General features: G+C 42.0%; 1 protein-coding gene across 1 annotated transcript in view; it reads right to left on the reverse strand.

Moving 5' to 3' along the window:
- Positions 1-448: 448 nt before the first annotated feature.
- Positions 449-19,302, reverse strand: part of ncoa1 (nuclear receptor coactivator 1) — an 81,099-nt gene continuing 62,245 nt past the window's right edge. The window contains exons 9-23 of the mRNA XM_030722153.1: positions 16,975-17,067; positions 16,082-16,222; positions 15,201-15,348; positions 13,019-14,006; positions 11,692-11,919; positions 10,396-10,744; positions 9,144-9,320; positions 7,871-7,985; positions 7,604-7,772; positions 5,446-5,760; positions 4,663-4,764; positions 3,030-3,468; positions 1,672-1,834; positions 1,370-1,559; positions 449-832 (exon numbers count right to left, since the gene is read on the reverse strand). Of these exons, the coding sequence (XP_030578013.1) occupies positions 653-832; positions 1,370-1,559; positions 1,672-1,834; positions 3,030-3,468; positions 4,663-4,764; positions 5,446-5,760; positions 7,604-7,772; positions 7,871-7,985; positions 9,144-9,320; positions 10,396-10,744; positions 11,692-11,919; positions 13,019-14,006; positions 15,201-15,348; positions 16,082-16,222; positions 16,975-17,067 (3,797 nt within the window). The 3' untranslated portion in view covers positions 449-652. The remainder of the gene's footprint in view (positions 833-1,369; positions 1,560-1,671; positions 1,835-3,029; positions 3,469-4,662; positions 4,765-5,445; positions 5,761-7,603; positions 7,773-7,870; positions 7,986-9,143; positions 9,321-10,395; positions 10,745-11,691; positions 11,920-13,018; positions 14,007-15,200; positions 15,349-16,081; positions 16,223-16,974; positions 17,068-19,302) is intronic.

The raw sequence follows: 19,302 nt of genomic DNA on the forward strand, positions 1-19,302 counted from the left end.
GCTGTGTGGGATAATCCCAACACATTAAAAAACACTGAGCCCAGCTGTATGCTGCAACTCATGCTCCCGAGATGCGCTGCTGCTGCTGTTTCGACGGCCCGACAGAAACCATCCAATCAGGAAAAACTAAACAAAAACAAAAACATATAAAACACAAATAAAAAGGAGGCCGGCCCTGATTTGACAGTGACAAAACTTGGCAAAACTACAATGATGTCGCAGTTGTTTTCTTGGGTCAGGAAGCAGGAAGTAGGTCACCAAGGAATGAGCAGCAAGACAACACTGCCTTTAATAGGCTGAGGCAGACAGACAGGTTGTCAGACAGATTAGACAGGCAGGTTTAAATACACTGCTGCTCCTTCTGACTTGAGTCTTTTCTGAAAGTTCTGGGCGGTCAAACAACCAACCCCAAATCCCCCCTCCCCCCGCCCTCCCCAGCACAGAAGTGGTTAGGCTGCGTAACTCCACCGACAGCCAGACCTCTCCAAGCCCACTCTGTGGCTGTCCAAACATCCATCCATCCATCAAACCATCCATCCATCCAAAAGGTGAGACAGAGACAGCAATGGGTCTGGTGCACCGACCTCCGAGGAGGAGGCGTAGAAGTGAGAAGTAGAGAGAGCAGGAGAGCTGAAAGGGTGGGGGGAGGGTGTCACTCAGTGAGCAGCTGCTGGAGGAGGCTCTTCTGCTGGGCCTGGTTGTTCTGGGGGCCCTGCTGTCCGGGGCCCTTCTGGGAGGCCGCAGCTCCGATGGAGCCCTGGTTCAGGTAGGAATCACTGCCAACAAGGTTCACTGTGCACTGGACGTCCGCAAACACCTGGACCTGCTGCACCTGCAGAAACACACGAATAAAACATGAGGCAACGCAGAGGAACAGAGGTCATGCTAACTATCACTGACAGGATTTTTATTAACAATGACGGAAAAATCCAACGTCTGTCCGTCATTTTGACAGGTTAAAACAGCAATGTCTGATGTAATGTCACATTAAATAATTCACATGCAACACCATGAAGAACAGTGCTGGCAGCATAGATGACCTTTCTCTTTTAGCAGAATAACATGGATTAGTAACTGGTTTAGAGGGTGAGAGGATATATGTCGTAAAAAATCTGTTTTCTGTATTTATTATGTCCAGAAACAGGAACCTGTAAAAGACAACACTAAACATGATAACAGAGAGGGTGAAAGCACATGAGAAGAAACACTGAGGGATGTAAAAACATAAGAAGAAATAATGAACTCAAAATAGGAACTGAAGCTCAATAAAACAGTAAAATAATGCAAACAGCATCACCGAGCAGTAAAAGGTGGTCGGTGGGACATGAAACCGTCACGACCGCCCAGGCTGGCAGGTTCAGTCACTAACCTGCTGGTCGCTGCACACTGAAGCTACGTTGCTGAGGTTAGTGTTGCTCATGCCAACTGGCTGCCCAATGGGAGGTAATGAGCCGACGCCACTCGAGCCCCCGGCCATGGAAACGGTGATGCTCATGTTGTTATAAACCCCCTGCTGGCCGAACGCCTGCCCTGCGCTCTGTCCTGACGGACTGAACAGGCTGTGGCACAGAGAAACAGTCAGAGAGGGGAGTTAAAACTGGCCTCAGGGCTTAAATTATCTAATGTCTGCAAACATCTCTGTTCCTTATAAACTGTATACACATTCCTGACCTGCCCACGCTTGTTTGTTGCCAGCCTTTCATGTCGGGTGACTGGTAGCCGGTAGGTGGGGCCTGCTGAAGCAGAGGACTCTGGGAGGTGGAGTTCTGTGGTGACAACAGTGGGCTGGAGGGGCTCATCTCAGGAGGGAACGGTGGGTCTTGCTGGACCACAGCTGTGACAAATAAAACAGTTTTTCAGAGATGCAACATAATGAGCAAATCTGTCATGAACTAGCACAGTGGAAACAACTTTCAAATAGAACTGCATACACAATCATGAGCCTAGTGCTAAATACACAATAAAGGACCTATATCCAACCAGGGTCTGGTCTGGGTCATAGGACATAATCTCTCCAGCCTTCCTGGGCCAGGCTCCTCCTGAAGCCTCTCACCTGAGAAGGATCCTACTCACGACAACCACATTGACTGGCTCCTTATGGATGTGGAAGAGCAGCAGCTCTGAGCTCCTCATCCTACACCTAAGAGCGAGCTCTGAAACCTTTTGGAGGAAGCTCATGTCTGCTGCTTGTATCTAAGACTTCAGCTTCACCTTTTAATTCATCACAACAGATTGAGAGAAATATCAATCTCCCACTCCAATCCTAGCATACTTGTGAACAAGGCTTGATTTTGTCCACTTGAGGCAGCAGCTCACCCCCTATCTGAAATGGGGATGAATCGCCACCTTCATATGGTGGAAGGAAATGCTTTTGGTCAGGTCTCCAAAGGCAAACTGATCCTCGATGAGGAGTGAGGGTGAAGTGTGGGTTGAAAGGCACCTATGACAAAGACAACAAGCAACCCTGTGACCTTCCCCAGGGTAAGTACACAGAGGGAGGGGCTCTGGATTTTTTTTTCTTTAACCAGTAATGACCTGGCCAGTGTTAGCCTGAAAAAGCCACATGGGGCAGCGCTCCTGTGGAACTTCAAGAGGAGCTTTAAGGATCTGGTGGTTTGTGGACCAAAGTCAAAGTTGGAGACGTTGGCAGTCCAACTCACAACTGACTTTAGGGACTTTCACCTCTTAAATCTGTCAAAGCTGTTGAGGGTAAAACATCATCATAATCATTGTTAATCAAAGGTAAACTGCTAATTAACTCTCAATGTTAAACAATGGCATTATGGTTAATAATGTTACCAATTAATAGTAAGTAGCAATGCAATAAGTTCCCTTTAGTGTCTGTCTCACTGTAAATATGTCAGCAGTTCTGAGAGGTCTTACTCCTGACTTGTTGCATTTAATGGAAACCACAGTCTAGTTCCTAAACCTGACCAGGTGCCTTGACCTAAACAAAAGTGAAAATATAAAATTAGGCAGTGACAGAAGCAGGACAAACACAAACCAGGTTCACACCACCATGAACTCACCAGACCCTCCAAACTGCTGAAATAGGCCCTGCTGCAATGAGGAGTTGACGGTGCTGTTGAACTGGCCCTGCACGCCACCCATCAACGTCTGGTTGTTCAGGGGAACTCTGCCGGGCAGCTTGTTGTCCAGAGGGCCCCCACTAATGGGGCTGAAGTGACTTGGTGAGGTAGGAGGGTTTCCCGTCATCGGGTTGTACCCTGGTGGGAAGTTGAACTGTTGTTGTTGTTGTTGTTGCTGCTGCTGTTGTTGTTGAGTTGTTGTGGGGGGACCTTTGGGGACCCTGGCAGTCCCAATGGGCCCCACGGCTCCAGTGGGAGTGCCTGCCATGTTTTGCCTCATCAGCATGACCTTCTGTTGGAAAAGCTGGCGCTGGCGATGCTGGATGCTGTAGAGTTCCCGCTGACGCTGGGCCAGCATCTGGGCATTCAGTGGAGGCTGCTGAGAGGGAGGGGAAAAGCATTACCCATTTTCAAAATAAATACAATAAACAACCAACCTCATCATGAGCTGAATTCAGCCTAGAGATCAATTTAAAGACCGATATAACAACCACAGTACAGAACAAAGAGCACATTAGTAAAATGGTTCGATGCAGAGACACTCCAGTCTAATTTTCTCAGTTTCAAGCTGTAATTTCAATCAACTCCTGGAGACCATGAATATGGCTATTCATTGTCACAAAAAGGCAATACCAAACCCAAATTAAAGCCTACATTAAAAAAAAGCACATTACATTGCTCTCACCTGACTCCCTCAGAATCAGCTGCTTATTTTTATATGATAATCATAATTTTAACCTCTCATTAATGAATATTTTCAGAGTTCCAGGCCCTTTAAGTATTCTATTTATTTATCGTTACTTCACTTTATATTACTTGTTTCTTTAGCTGTTATTTTGCAACAGCTAAAGCTTTTTTTAAAATTCAAAACAGCCACCTGCTGTTGGTGCCAATGATGAGAGCTCATAACCATAATAATAAAGCTAAGATAACAAAATGAAAGATGGTGAAATGCTCTTTGGAGCTGATGACGACAAAGGTTTTATTATTACAAACAAACTGCTCAGTTACTCGCTCCAATATCCAGAAAATAAAGACCATAGCAGCAGCAAAATGCCACATTTCCAATTCAAATACTGACATCTGCCTTTATTTGAAAAAAGGCTGACAATAGAGGCAAGCCTTTATTTCTATTCTGTTTAAGTATATTTGGCCACATTAGTTTGATTTATGCTTCAGAAACTCTGCTTAAGTGAAGGTTTTTTTCTCTTAAGTTACTTTATTACACAACTAATAAAAATACACATTTCAAATTAAAAGCCCTGAAAGTGTTTCAGTGAAAAGAAGCCCGTCATTTCTTCATTAGGTTTTTATTTTGAAATGACAGCTGGGCAGAACTAAACAAAGTGGATCTGGACCATTCAAATGCAGTAAAGTGTTAAACTCCATCCCTGTATTGCTGAATTTATTAAATCAACAGACAGAAATGCACATTATGCTTAACTGGCATCTGTAGTTTACAACAGATACAGTTCTGTTATTCTGTGGCTTGCATTTCAGTGCCGATATTTATTCTTATCGTTTTTTATCTGAGGAAATTCGTAGTTAAAAGCATCAAGTGACTGTGACTCACTTGTGAGGGCATTTGAGGTTGTTGCACCCCCTGACGAATCCCGATGTTCACATGCTGGGCTCCTCCCGGAAACTGATTCATCCCCGCCAGCCTGTTCTGGAGCTGCAGCGGAGACACAGAGAAAATCACAATGAGCAGAGGTCAGACAGGTTGGACTGGAAGGGAGACATGATGAGAGTAACAACAGAGAAGAAGAAATTAAATCAGAGACCAAAAAAAAAAAAAAAATAACACTACTGGACGGGTGGAGACAGAAGAGTAGGGCAGGAGGAAGAGAAATGAGTCGAACATTAGTGATGAGGGTTTTTTTAATTGATTGAGAAGCAAAATGAAATAAGATTCATTGTGATGTATGATTCAGAAAAAGTAAAGGGAACACACTGTTTAATCTCAATACTATCAGCGTCTCACAGGGGAGACACGCGGGCAAATTGGTGATGGGCCGAGGCGCGAACCCACGCCACCCGCACCGCAGCACGGCGCCACCCAGGCCCTCATTTGTATACTCATATTAAACAGGGGTATAGTGGCCAGCTTATTTCAGACAGCGGTATAACTGAGGGGCTGCACAGAGGCCCAGTATGAGGTATATAAGGATTATTTTGAACTAATAATCAATAATGAACATAATAGATGCAGGTTAATTCTGCAAATAAATTACACCTACAAAGTTTTCTAAACAAACTGCACAGTAGTGAACTATTAAAGGCATAAGAAAAAGAACATACATCATTTAGTTAATGAGCTGAATACACATTAGACCAACTAACTCTGTGTCCTTACTTGCTGTGGGCCCTGCAGTCGCTGCTGGAGCTGCAGGCGCAGCTGGTTGGGTGGCAGTCTGACGGGAGTGCCCATCCCTTGTGGTCTGGTCATGCCTGGCCTCAGCCCCATGCCTGTCCCCCCAGGGAAGGTCCCTCGAGGGGCTCCGAACCCCAGACCCTGCGCCCCCACCGTGGCCAGCTCTGGAGGAAAAGGAGCTTGTGGAGCTGGTGTGAATTGGGAAGGGTAGGTGGGGAGTTTAGGGTCTATGGAAACTGGGGTGGCAGTGGGTTGCTGGGGTGGGAAATTTTGAGGTAAAGGGTCAAAGCAGCCACCCTAGGAAGGAGGAGACAAACAGGGAAATGACATTTTTATGACGATTTGTCCTAACCACCACAAACAATCAATCAAAATTTCTATTTTGCTACATTTTGTTCGGTGATCCAGCAAACAGTTTGATGTCAAATGACTGCTGTCCACTCAAGTGGAGCAGAATTGCACACATGTTCTTGCATGTTCCCCTGTGCCTGTGTGGGTTTCCACACTGTAGTGTTTATTATATACAACACTATATTAATGTCTGGTAAATATAGTTGCGCATAAAAGCCCTAAATGCTTTTGTTTATAATATTTAAAATCAACAAAAAACAGGATTGGATGATGCGCGACTGATATTTTACTGCCAAACACATTTTTAAGTTGTTGTTTTTTAAAAAAAATTACATGTTTTATCTTTGCTTTCTGAGCTCTTAGTTGTTAAAATTTAAACACCAAAAAAGATGGCCTTCACTTTTATACAATAACAAAGATGCACTCTGAAGCGAAAGACCACCGAGGTTGGTGGTTAAGCAGCAAGAGTGGACTAAATTAAACTACAGGGAGCATTTCATATCAGGCAGGTTTCCAGGTTTTACTTGCTATGAAATCTTTAACGCACACAAAGCGAGTGATGTGGTTAATGAAGGTGAAGCAGAGACAGAAGCAACTGCAAAGCTGCACTTTCAGAAGACTTTTGCATTACAGCAGACACAGGAGTAAGATGTAAACAAACCAAAGTGCTGGCAGGCAATTTATCTAGAACATCAGTCAGTATTAATGGTAGCACAGTGGTGATCTTGTATCTGTGATGTGACATTTACTTTTCACTGTGACTAAACACAACCTTAGCTCAACTCTTGGACCGCATGATATGATCATGGCTACACGATGACATAGGACATCATACAGGGGAGACATCCATGGATCCAGAAAACCCACACTTTGTTACCTCATTTTATACACTTACTTTGCATTGGATGAGGCAAAGTAAGTGTATAAAAGCTTTATTGGTTCACTGTTCAACTTGTTTATCACAGCCCACGCCTTCTTCAGCCGCATCGTATCTCCTTGCTCCAGCTACAGGTTGTCCATTACACAAGAATCTACAAATATATGTATTAAATGTCTTTTCCACAATCTGTAAGAACAATCACTTTCTGTCACCTGTTTGGCTCCGCCCACAAAACATGTCATCACCATTGTGTGGTATGTAAGAGAACGTCTGACTGGCAAGTGAACATGACCATTTTCAGCTATGGACGCAACATTGCTATCACAGCAATGTTTGTTGTGTTTTTCAAACACTGAAATCTTTTAATTTCACTTAAATTGAATCAAATGGGCTACCTGAGAATTACAAAGAACAAAAAGAGGCATAAAAGCCAGAGACTGCCCGCGATTACCTGGCAGTTTATCTCTTTTTAAGCCGGCCAAAATAAACTATAAACAACTCCAGTTAGAAGAGGCGAACAGGAGTAAAGGTGAACATTACAAGCAAAGTGAATCACCTCTTGTTTTACTTGAAAGCGGTCCAGGAGTTTTATTTATATTTTTTGTACCAAATCCAGCTTGTGGATGGCACAAAAAGGCAGATCAGAGGCCAGCGGAGGCTGCCAGCACAATTCAGCTGAGCAGCTGTTTTGTACGTTTTGATTAATTATAGCAACATTGTAAAATTAACAATGATTCACTGGTCTTAAAATTAAACCTGTAAACCGTCTGCAAGGTTTAAAGTGTCCTACAGCAAAAGATACAGTGTTCATTGAACGCATTTGTAGTTTAAAAAAAAATGCACAGAGAGTTCAGCAAGAATAGAAAAGTTCTATGTCTTAAAGACTTAAAGGTTTTATTACATACTCACCTGTATCAGTTTGTCGATACCCAGGGCTTTGTCCAGCTCAGCCAGTTCACTCTCATCGGTCCCACTGAGGAAGCTGACGAGCTGTTCTAACAGAGCCTTCTCATCGTTTCGGGCTTCGGGTGTGGTTGGAGGGCCAAGCACTTCATCCAGCGTACAGGGCACGCACTGCCTGCTCGATAAGAGAAACACTGTCTCTCCCATGCTCCCCTCTAAACTAGAAAGTATAGTATGAAGAAGAAGAAGCTTAGACTGATTAATCAAACTTACTCTTGTGGTGATGCCAAGGGAGCCTGCAAAGGAGTTCCAAGAACATCAAACGTCAGAGTGTCAGACAGAGCCAGAGGCTGGAACTGGGAGTCACCCACATCCATCTTGGTTAGACCTGAAAGGGAAATTCATACACTGGGTTTTTGGAAGCAACATGTTTATGAAGAACAGCATGCAATGTTTACTTGGTAGCTTTAAATGTGCTCTGTGCAACTTTACTCCACTTATTAAATGCCTTTTATTTCCAGTGTTTAAACAAACAGTGAGACCTTCCTCAAATCCTGGTTGCCTACAAGAACCTATGGAGTGACTGTCAAGGACTTTTTTGTGAAAATCAGGAGGATGTGATGCTTTGCTCCAGTGCCCCTCTTCTCCTCCCAGCACCAACAGATAAACTATATCTGGAAGATACGCCGAGATCCTTTATCGTTGGCTCGTCAGGTAAAATTTTATTTATTTATTTTTATTTAACCAGGTGAACAGATTAAGAACAAATTCTTATTTACAAATTTTCACCATGCTGCATCATACTGCTCTCTTCTCAAGCGTAGCGCAAAGATGGATTCCCTCTGGGTTCATATATATATATATATATATATATATATATATATATATATATATATATATATACAGACACAAAAATGGTTGAATCCAGCCATTGACAAATTTTGGTTGTAGCTGTGGACTGCACAGTCCAAGCACACGCAAAACTCAACAGACAAGCTCACCGTCACAGCTCCTACAAGTGAAACTTAGCACAAAAGTAAAGAAATTTGTGTTTGGTTGATTATTTCTTTGTTGTATCAGTGCTTCTTGGCAATAAATCTTATACCTTTGTCAGCAAATAGGGTACCAGAAGCTAAAAACAAGGGTCAACAGCAAAATAAGCTCTTTGGCATTAGCAGAGAAGATTTGGCAAGTTGTGTCACGGACGCAACCCACATACTCAACTCTGCTGCTCAACCCTGAAATGCAGCTTCCTTACAAATGTGGCATCATGTAAAGGAACATGTTACAACAAATAAATAATCAACCAAACACAAATTTCCTTACTTAACATGGAAAGCAAGGACGAGAAAGTTGATGCTGAACAACTGGGAGGGCTTGTAGAGTGTAAACACGGGTCTACATGTTTATTTGCCATGAGACAATTTCAATTTTTAAATATAATTTGTGCCATCATTTTGATGTTTGAGTAATTTATTTTGATGTTTTAAAGTTAATTCTGACCAGACAAAGTTATCAAAAATGTGACTGCAGTATGTGTATATACCAGTGCTTGAGGTAAAAGGGTTGATAACTTCTGCCTCTGGAAATGGGCTGCTGTCTTTGGGGGTCTGGAAGGGGTCTCCTTGTCCTGGCTGTTGGCTTGGAGTGGCGGGATTGCAGAACTCAAATGAAGACTGACTCTGAAGGCTGCAGCCAGAGGGTGGGCCGCCATCACTGAGCCCTGCAACACAAACAAGGACATGGAAAGAACAATGAATCAGAATGAATGAGAGGAATACTTTAATTATTCCATATTTGAGAAATTCTTGAGAAAATATGTAGTTTCTGTGTTGTTCTTCCACTTCGGCTTGTTGTCGATGTGGATGCCTACGTCCTTGTATCCCTCCACCACATCACCACCAATATCCTGTCTCAGGATAGACACGGGCCGTGTAGCCATCCCTTTCCTTCTGAAGTCTATCACCATCTGTCTGATCTCATTCACATTCAGAAGCAGATGATTCCTCCCAGACCACTTCACAAACTCATCCACTCGTGCTCTGTACTCCTCCTCCTGCCCATCACTAATACATCCGCCCACTGCAGAATTCTCAGAGTATTTCTGTAGGTGGCGTGACCCAGAGTTGCACTGAAAGTCTAATTATATGATCATTTGTCCTTTCTTATATGTAGCACACAGAAGGAATGAGTCCACTTAAGATGGGCTCTCACTACTGTAAATACGAATATTCTGTTTTGCTTAACACAAGTATCTGTTTGGATTAGTTACATCCTCAGTTTAAGGATGGTTTTATTGATAGCCTTCAGGATTATCATCTGTCACAGAAAAACGTTACTGAAAGGCAGGAGTTAGTGATCTGTGACCTGGCAGATTAAAGACCGGCTAATGTCCGATCCCATTTCCGCTGTCACGCGCAAGTCTGTCAGGTGATGTCTAGAAAACTTCACAAAAAGCTTTTTTTTTTCCTGCAGTGTTACAAAAAGCACAGTAAAAGAGTCTGGTTGCATGCCTCCTGAAAGCCACTAGAGGGCATTAAGAATATATAAGTGCAGGTGAATGAATTCTGGATCATATTATTACTACTACCACCATGACAAATAACAGCAACAACAATAGTAATAGTAAAATTATTTAAAACACAATTCAAAATCAGAATTTTACAGAAATTATATACCACGACTTGATAAAATACTGTCCCATAACAACATGAGGAATAAAAATACTAAATATTATAACAAACATATGGACATTTTAAAGAAATCATGGCATTATACATCCAGAGTTGGACCTGTACCTCTGTTAGGAGTACCAGGAGGCTCTCTCTTCACATTTAGATTGCGGGGAGTGCTGGCCTCACCGGGCTGGAGCTGAGTGGGCGATTGCAGTTTGAGCTGGGGGGAAGGGGAGTGGAGCTGAGGCGATGGAGACTGCAACTGATGAAGAGACTGCGGCTGGGATAGGGGCGACTGGAGCTGAGGCACGGGGGACTGAAGCGGAGCTGGGGGCTGAGGGCCCGGAGACTGAAGTTGGGGCCCTCCTCCAGGGTTCGTTGAATCCTCACTGCCCTGTTTGGCCCCAGCTGGGCCTCTCAGGCCAGGTAGCATCTGGGTGAGAGGCTCCATGTCAACAGATCCACCAGAAATCTACAGGCAGGAAACAAATGAAACAGGAGTTAGAAATATATAGTGCTGAAAATAAAGAATTAAAGGATAAGGGGGGAAAAAAGGGAGATGGGCGATGGGGAAACACAAAAGGTCAAAGGCCAGCGAACTTCAAAGGCTGCAGCTGGTAGCTGAGCCCACAGTGGAGACAAAGTCCAAGAAAATAAACACTCAACTCAGTTTACAACGGCTGTCCAGAAACTGGCAAAGCAGGATCAAAGCTCAGAGGAAAATTCCAAGGCTTGATTGTGAAGTATCCTTTTTAACGGCGTGCCACGCGTTCATGATTGATAGTAGGACCTCATTTAGGGTGGACATGTTATCATTACTGGGTTTACTGCCTGACTGGACTCAATTGGACAGAGTTCACCAGAGTCACTTGGGTAAACAAACAATCAACTTGGTGGAAAGTGTATACTGTAATCAGGCTGGTATTTTTTGGCTATAGGGACAATAAACTCACTTCATATCAGCAGACAAGTAAATCCCTTTTTTTACTTTTACCAGTTCATTAGTTCTACTTTCTAAACTTGGCTGCTCTAGAGGCTTTTAACTCATTATTTTCTAGTCCTGTCTCATTTAAAAAAAATCTTTGTTTTTTTTGCCTGACAATGCAGTGGTGAACTACAACAAACATGAATTTGCATCAGTGACCAGTTTGGCACCAATTCTGAATAAGGGCTGGGATCTTTGGAAACCTGGGTGATATATATGATCATATATTTGATTATATATCACATAGACGTATAAGCATTATACATGTATATTGTATACAATGCTTCAATAGCTGTTTATTAAAGTGTAATTGCTGTTGGCTGCACTTGAAATCCTGCTCTTAAGGCCTTCTGTTATACTGCTATACATGAACATTAAAGGGGCCAATTTTCTAGACTAGTTTTCAAAAATCAAAACAATATCAACAACTGTACCATGGAGTCTCGGCTGTCCTTGCGGCTGTCTCGGCGGTTTTCTCCAACAGGGCTCAATTTGGGGCTGATGCAAGCCGAGCTGCTGGAAACCCCTCCAAGTTTGGTTATACCTCCTGCTCCAACAGCTGAGCCTGTACAGACCACTCCCTCCCCGCCAGCCTTCTTCTCTACCTTTATTCTCACTGTCTGAAGGCTCAGAGCAGATGGAGGCGGCAGGTCGTCCAAGTCCTTCGAAAACAAAGAAGTTTCAGTCAAGCTGCAAGAGGTCAAATCAAATGTAGTGTACAGGGAAGAATAAATGATGACCTGCAATTTGAATGATTATTATTCTGCACAATAATTGACTTTAGAACTTTGTCCACATTTCTTCTAGAATCTATTGATTATTAAATCTACATGAATACGAGTCTAAGAAAATGTAACACTACACAGGACCCAAAATGTGAGGTTTCAATATTAATTATATCAAAATATTAACTAATAGTCACATTTAATGCTTACCTTTCCATAGCGTGCCTAGATCCCAACAACTTAAATTTATACAAGATATTTGTGTTGTACACATTAGAAACTGTCTTAAATTCTAATATAATGTATCTAACTTTAAAATCAAAACAAAACAAATAAAAACAAAACAAAACAAAAAAAATGCAGACACAAACAATGCAGTCTAAATCTTGGAATTTTTTTAATGGAAAAAATATACCGTATTATATTTAAACGCAATTTTCATGTAGTAATGGAAGCTAAAATGTGTTTTTAATAGTCTTGTAATCCCCAATATTCCATTGGTCTATTGCAATGCCTTAAAATTACTGTTACTTCAGGTGCAATCCTGACTGGTTATTGTCTACCAAAAATATTAAATATCTGAAATAAAAGAATCAGATACATCCTAATACTCAATCTATTCATTAATTCACAAATGTGTATATAATTGTAATACTGTTGCTGAACACTGCTGGGTAGCTTTATCAGTAATAATGCAGCATAATCGATTAGTGGATTTATATAATAAAATCTGCAAAATAGTAAGTAACTCAAGTTTTAAAATCAATGGTACAAAATACAAAAGACAATAACTGCATCCAAAATATGGTGGACAACAAACAGAAAACTGCATAACACAGAAATAACATTAAATTGTACTTCAGTAAAGTAAATGTACTAAGTTACATTTGGTCCTATCCAGCCTCTCACCCACTTTATGATTAGCAGTAGTCTAGTACAAAAGCATTGGTAGTGGGGCACCACGAGGAACACTGTTTCCATATGTGCTGTGTTGGGAAATGGATATAAATAAAAGCTCTGGGCTTCCACATCCTACCTTTTCATCTGTATCCAGGAGAAAACGAAGTAACTGGTGGTCCTGTGGCCCTTTTGAGCCGGTCTTGGGAGGTGCTCCACCCAGTGCTGGGCTGGCAGGTGGCTCCTTCTTGATGTCAACTTCGGTTTTGTTTATTCCGTCCTCATTGGTGGTGGAGGCGTCGTTGGGACTGCTATCCTGGAGCAGCCGGTGCAGGATCTTATGTCTTTCAGTGAGACTGCTGTGGGAGGCAGGGCACTGAGGGGCAGGAGGAGGGTTAGATGGATGAGGTGAAGAGGTGCAGTGGATGCTGTTGCTGTTGTTAGATTCAGCTCCTGTCCCATTGCTATCCAGGAGCTGATTGAGTCTGGGGTTACCCAGCTGTGAGGCAGAAGAAAGGGGGGCTTTAACAGAGTCCTCTCCCCCGTCTTCGCCTCCTTCTGAGGGTTTTGTTGATGGAGGTCGAGTAGAGGAGCTGGTGGGTGTACTGGCTTGTCTCTGAAGGACAGGAGAAGACAGGGAGAAAGACCCTGTTGACCCACCACTTGCACCACTGTTACCATCACCACTAGACTGCTGCCTGTTGAGGCTGCCTCCACTGCTTAGAGCCCCAGCTGGGGAATGGAGGCCTGGTGTGGAGGGAGAAAAGGGGTTCCCCGGTACCCGAGGGCTTCCACCTAACCCAGGACTGGCCCGTGGCATCCTGGGCGACATAAAAGAGGTAGGGGTTGCTGTGAGTGGGCTGCTCAAAGGAGAGGGGCTGTTGACCTGCTGGGAACAATTCGTCCGATTGGGTGTCAGGTAACCTGTGGGTGTGGCTGGATTATGTCCGTGGGAAGAGGCATTGCTGTTGTTGGTGTGAAGGCCCGAGGTGGCAAGGCCTGAGCCTTGGGTTGAGTTGCTGCTGGGAGGAAGGGAAGGCGAGCGGGAGGGAGTTTGGGCGATACTGCCGAGGGTTGGTGGAAGGCTGGGGTTAGTGTTTTCCTGAGAGCTAGCAGTGTTGTGTTCCCTGGGGAAAAAGAAGGAAAATAAAAGATGTGAAGCACAAGATAGTGTGTATATCACATCTATAAACACACTATTTTCTATGTGTTTGCCATTCCAATGCTCTATCTAACACGCTTTAAATTCTCCCCATGATCAATGCAGTGTAAAAAGTAACATTTACTATCTCCCTTACAAGCCTTAAGACTCAATTTCAGAATGAAAATCCATTTCAGACTGTTTACAGTTGCTGATTAAATAACTTCTGCTAACAATCAATCAGTCAAAATTGTGTAGCACCTCGCATGTGCTGTGAGTGATAAGCCGATAACACAATAATAATGTTAAACAACTTAAATTAGATTAAAGAGTCAAAACATGAAGTAAAATGCCCTATAAGCACATTAAGAGCAGGTCAATAAAATTTGAGGAACTTTAAAAATGATAATGATCAATGAAAGCTCTGAAGGATTTTAGTTTATGTTTAAAGAGGTCATAGAAAATGCCCAGCAACTGTAATAATCAGAAGCATGGATTTTCTTAAATGAAATTGAAGCACTTTTCCAGCATTTTTCAAGCTTTCCAGGAACCTCATGGCTGCGGTAAGTGATTATTTCACTTCTTCAACACCAGCATTACTGTGCCATAAATAATGAAGTTACTGTTTAAGGTGCAAATTCATAAGACAGCCAAAATTAAAGGAAAATATGATAAAGTTTAAAAGTTGGCATCTATTTTACCGTGAAAGCAATTTAATTGCAATATCAAGCAGCTGCAAATACTTCATATAAAATCTGAGCACTTTTAAAGCCCTTGAAAATATTGTCATATATGAAAATGTATAAAGTTCAACTAGGAAACCACAGAAATCTGACCATAAAAGTGATACTCATGCGCATGTGACTCTACAGTTGCAGCAAAGCCTATGTGCACACTTCAGTAGATAAAAATCTATTTTACTCTACAATTCCACTTGTAACATCCTGATACAGAGTGAAGTCAAGGAAGTTATGATTGATAATATCTACACTGACTTTTAAAACTGGATAATTATTTCTGCAGATGACCTAAGGCCAAAAGTACAAACATTAAAATCAGACTATTTTTATTTTGAAATTTTACATGTGGTTGTAAGACATCATTGCATCCCGTCATTTCCAAAGTTCTGTGTATGTATAAGTGTGGATTACTGCTCGTGTGTGTGTGTGTGTCACAGTACCTGTCAATAGTGTGAATGCCCATAATGAAGGGCTGTACGTCAGGGTTGGGGGGGCAGCAGAACTTGCAACGGGTCTGAGCGCTGAGTGGGGTGCCATCACTCAGTGTGAAATGGTAGAGCGGGCTGATCGCGGTCCCGTGTGTCATCACTGTTGAGAATCACAGAGAAATAAAGAATGTAGGACTAAATTACACTTTTGCATCAAAGTGCAGCTACATGATAATTTATTTGTGTTAGTGGGCCATTTTCTCTTTGTCTTAAAAAAAGCTAACTTGTTGGGTAATACTGGGGCAGACAGCTAGGTGATGAGTGATGCTCCACCTTGGTTTTACCCTGCAGCTTAAATCTGGTTTGGATTTACTGCCTCTATTCCTGACAAGCACGAACATATGAAACACATCTTCATCCATTCATTCATCCATTTGGGGATTCTTATCCAGGTCACAGGAGCAGCAGTCTAAGCAGACATGTCCAGACCTCCCTCTCCCCAGTCACCTCCTTCAATTTTCCCAGGGGGGGACACCAAGATGTCTCCAAGCCTGCTGAGACATAATCTCTCCAGCGTGCCCTACGTCTGTCAAAGGGTCTTCTCCCAGTCAGATGTGTCCAAAACACCTCACCCGGAGGTCTAGACCGAAGCTCTTCAATTTCTGTTTACGTGACAATCTATCTCCCTCCATAAATCAACACAAACATGCTCTTTCAATGCAGATGGACCCAAGTTAGTTTGAAAGTTTTTAATATTTAGTATTCCACTCGGTGCACTATAACGCAGTTGACGGGGTGCAGAAACTCCTGCAGCCATGACAGTGCCGGCAGAGCATGTCAATTTCTGAGAGTGGAGCCAAAGGGAAAAAAAAAAATCAATAGTGGCTACTCACCCTCATGCAGCAGCTTCTTGGCGTGGGAGGGCTCCTTGCCCTGCGGCTGAAAGAAAGCGTAGATACATTTCCTGACCAGGTCCTCCCATCCAGGCCGGCCTGTCGCTCGGAGAGCACTAGTTTCTATGGAGATGATCTTCCCTGGATTAAGACACCACACACACACACACGAGATCAGCCTGCACTGACTTCAACAACTGCGGCAGACTTCACATTTTCAGGGTTCATCCTGTGACCTTTGTGGAAAAAAAATCTACAAGTTCAGAACACTTTCTAAAATGATCTTCAAGCCTCACTTCTCAGAGTTTTAGTTTTTCAGTTGGGCCGCAGTAATAACAGAAATTCAGCTTGAAATTACTCACAAGTGTGTATAGTTACATATTTATATAAACAGTGAATTAAAACTGGTAATAGGAGGTGGTTAGTTTGTGATATTACTCATCACTCTGACCTAAATTTACCGCTCTTGTATTGAAGTTTGTGTCCCAGTGGTAGGTGGGTCACATATTGGCATTAGCACTTTACACATGACTGGGTAGCATTAGCAATTTATAGCCAACAGCCTGTGTTATGATTTTTGAATCACATTTTCAAGGAAATATATTACTTCATCTTGTATTTTGATTAGAGTGAAGGGGTAAGACTGGGCGTACCACACGTAACATGATATGAACTGTGGTTGAATAAAATAAAAGCTGTGCATTCTTCCCTTGTTGGACTCATACGCAGCGTTACGAAAGGGCCCCAAAGGCACAGGGGGCCACACTTAGGTAACCATGGGTGCAGAAGACAACATTTTCTATTTCCCCTGTAATGCAACACTTCAATTTCCATGATTTTGTGCCTCTTTAAATCCCCTCCTGTGATTCTTCTTATACCCGTGTGTGTTTTACCTGTGGGGTCCTGCTTTGTAATAAAAGACTCCGTGCTGACAGGCTGGGCGCGCGGCATCCGGCAGGCAATGCATATCAGACAGCTCTGCAGGTCTAAAGAGTGAGATTTATGTAAGTGTTTGTTGCTGTCAGTCAAGGAAAGAATAACTTCAAGACACACAGAAATGCAGAATTAAAGTAAGCACTAAAGGATGCACAGATTGTGAAATTTTGGGATGACAAAGATGTTTAACTGGCTCGACAGCTGATGCTGATATTTCATTCTGATTATTTATGCTGGCTGTTTTTGTCGTCATTTATTCACCCCCCCTTTGTATCAAGAAAACAAATTACTTAATACTTTTAAAGTGTTCTGGCCTTTCATCACACTATTTTTAAACATTTAACAACTGCAGAACTGATATGACACAAAAGACAAAGACGGACCATCCGTGAATGTCACCTCATTCGTCGATATGCTGATAACAAGCGAGCAAGGCCAGGATCACCTGAAAGATTGGTTCTAGAAGTTTTCATGATTTTTGAATATTTGAACAGGTATATGTGTGTGTGTGTGTGTGTGTGTGTGTGTGTGTATATATATATATACATACAAATTTAAATCTCTCAAACTAATTTGATAATGCTGTAAAAGCTTGCATCAATTTTATCTAAAAGCCAGGGTTAATATGTCTGTGTGATGATTATGATGCCAGTGTATGAGACTCTTGGTGACATGTACTCTACAGTAGAAGGAGGGGAAAAAAAAAAAAAAAAAAAGGAGATACAATGGTTTATGTGCTGCATTTTTTTTTCCCACAATGATGGTCTTGTTTTGTCTTGTGTCATAAATCCAGGACATGCCTTTCATTTACAGCGATATCACCCATCTCTTAAAGCCCAAACTCACTCGCCAAGTTTAGTTTAGTTTGAGCCAAAATGACAGAAAGATAAACTCTGGTCAACAAGAGAAGCTAAATCAATTCAGCAGTTTGGAAATACTTTGACCACAAATCTAAATATACCAAAAAATAATTATAGTTAACAGTTCAACGAATGAACGAAAACAGAGGCGGAATAAAATGCACAACAATTTGCTGGAACAAGAAAATCAAACCAACAATTTTTCCAGCCGTCTTTCTATTGAAATGTGAAGCCGAGACTTCTATTTCTCACAAAGAAGCAGGAGCTACTAAACCTGATTCCACACACGAGAAAAGTGTTCTCCAATCCAGCAAGGCCAGCTCTTATCAAAATGTCTAAAAAGCAGACAGAACAACAGCCCGACAAGTCTGCAACGCAGGAACTAAAATCACACCATTCATCCAAGGCAAGTCGTTCATCCAACGACTCCAAAGAATATTAAACCATCCCCCAACAATCTGATGGAGGTCCAATTAACCAGAGAGGGAAATGTTGGGGTGGAGAAAACCTTGTTTTAATGCTGCCTAAAACTTTCAATCATGACAACAACAGCAGCAAAAACAAAGTCATAAAATAACCGCAGAACAAGTATGTATCCATCAACAGCAATCACTTTCTGTGTGGGCCAAATCGATTATTTTCTTAAATTGGATTAATTCCTGACATAGCCAAGAACATTTTACAGGACACCGGAGACACAGAAGCATCATAAAAGCATCTTAACATGCTCCCCCTCATCTAATGTGAAAAACTAAAGGAGTTTGTGTAAAAAAGAACTGACTTAAACTCCCAAGTTAAAACTATTCTGTGTCAGTTTACTCAGTATACAGTCATGTTTGAACAGAACTCTAATTCAGTGCATAGAAACACCATACATAGAAAGAAATTAGAACAGCTTTGCATGATTCACAGTTGAAAATAATCCTTATTTATCTTTCACTGGGACTTTTGTGCAGCCTCTCAGTTCACCCTCTGGCTGAAACAAGCCGCTTTAGCTCCTCTCCCTTGAAGCCAGCTTTCTTCTGATTGGCTGTCCCTCATTAACAGAAGGTGTGAACAGGAGCTGGTTGTGCTCAAGGGGCTGTGCTTGTTTTGACATCACCCAGATTAAAATAATAGTAAAATAGTGTAAATAATAATTTAAAAAAAAAACTACTTGAAACTGAGCTTTTGGCTCACAGGGATTACTAACACTTATGCTGACATCATTATTTGAAACTTTGGCCACATGAAATAAAAGATAACATAAGACGCTTACATCTGTGTGTAGAGCAGCCAAAATATTACACTCATATTACACTATTACACTTTAATATAATCATGTAAATAAATTACACAAGATAAAGGAGTTCAATGCATGAAAGTAAAGATCTGGATAAATACAATAAAGCAGCAACCGCTGCAAAGCATATATCTAACAAAAAC

The sequence above is a fragment of the Archocentrus centrarchus genome, chromosome 24 (genome assembly GCF_007364275.1).
Source record: "Archocentrus centrarchus isolate MPI-CPG fArcCen1 chromosome 24, fArcCen1, whole genome shotgun sequence".
In the NCBI taxonomy this organism is placed as follows: domain Eukaryota; kingdom Metazoa; phylum Chordata; class Actinopteri; order Cichliformes; family Cichlidae; genus Archocentrus; species Archocentrus centrarchus.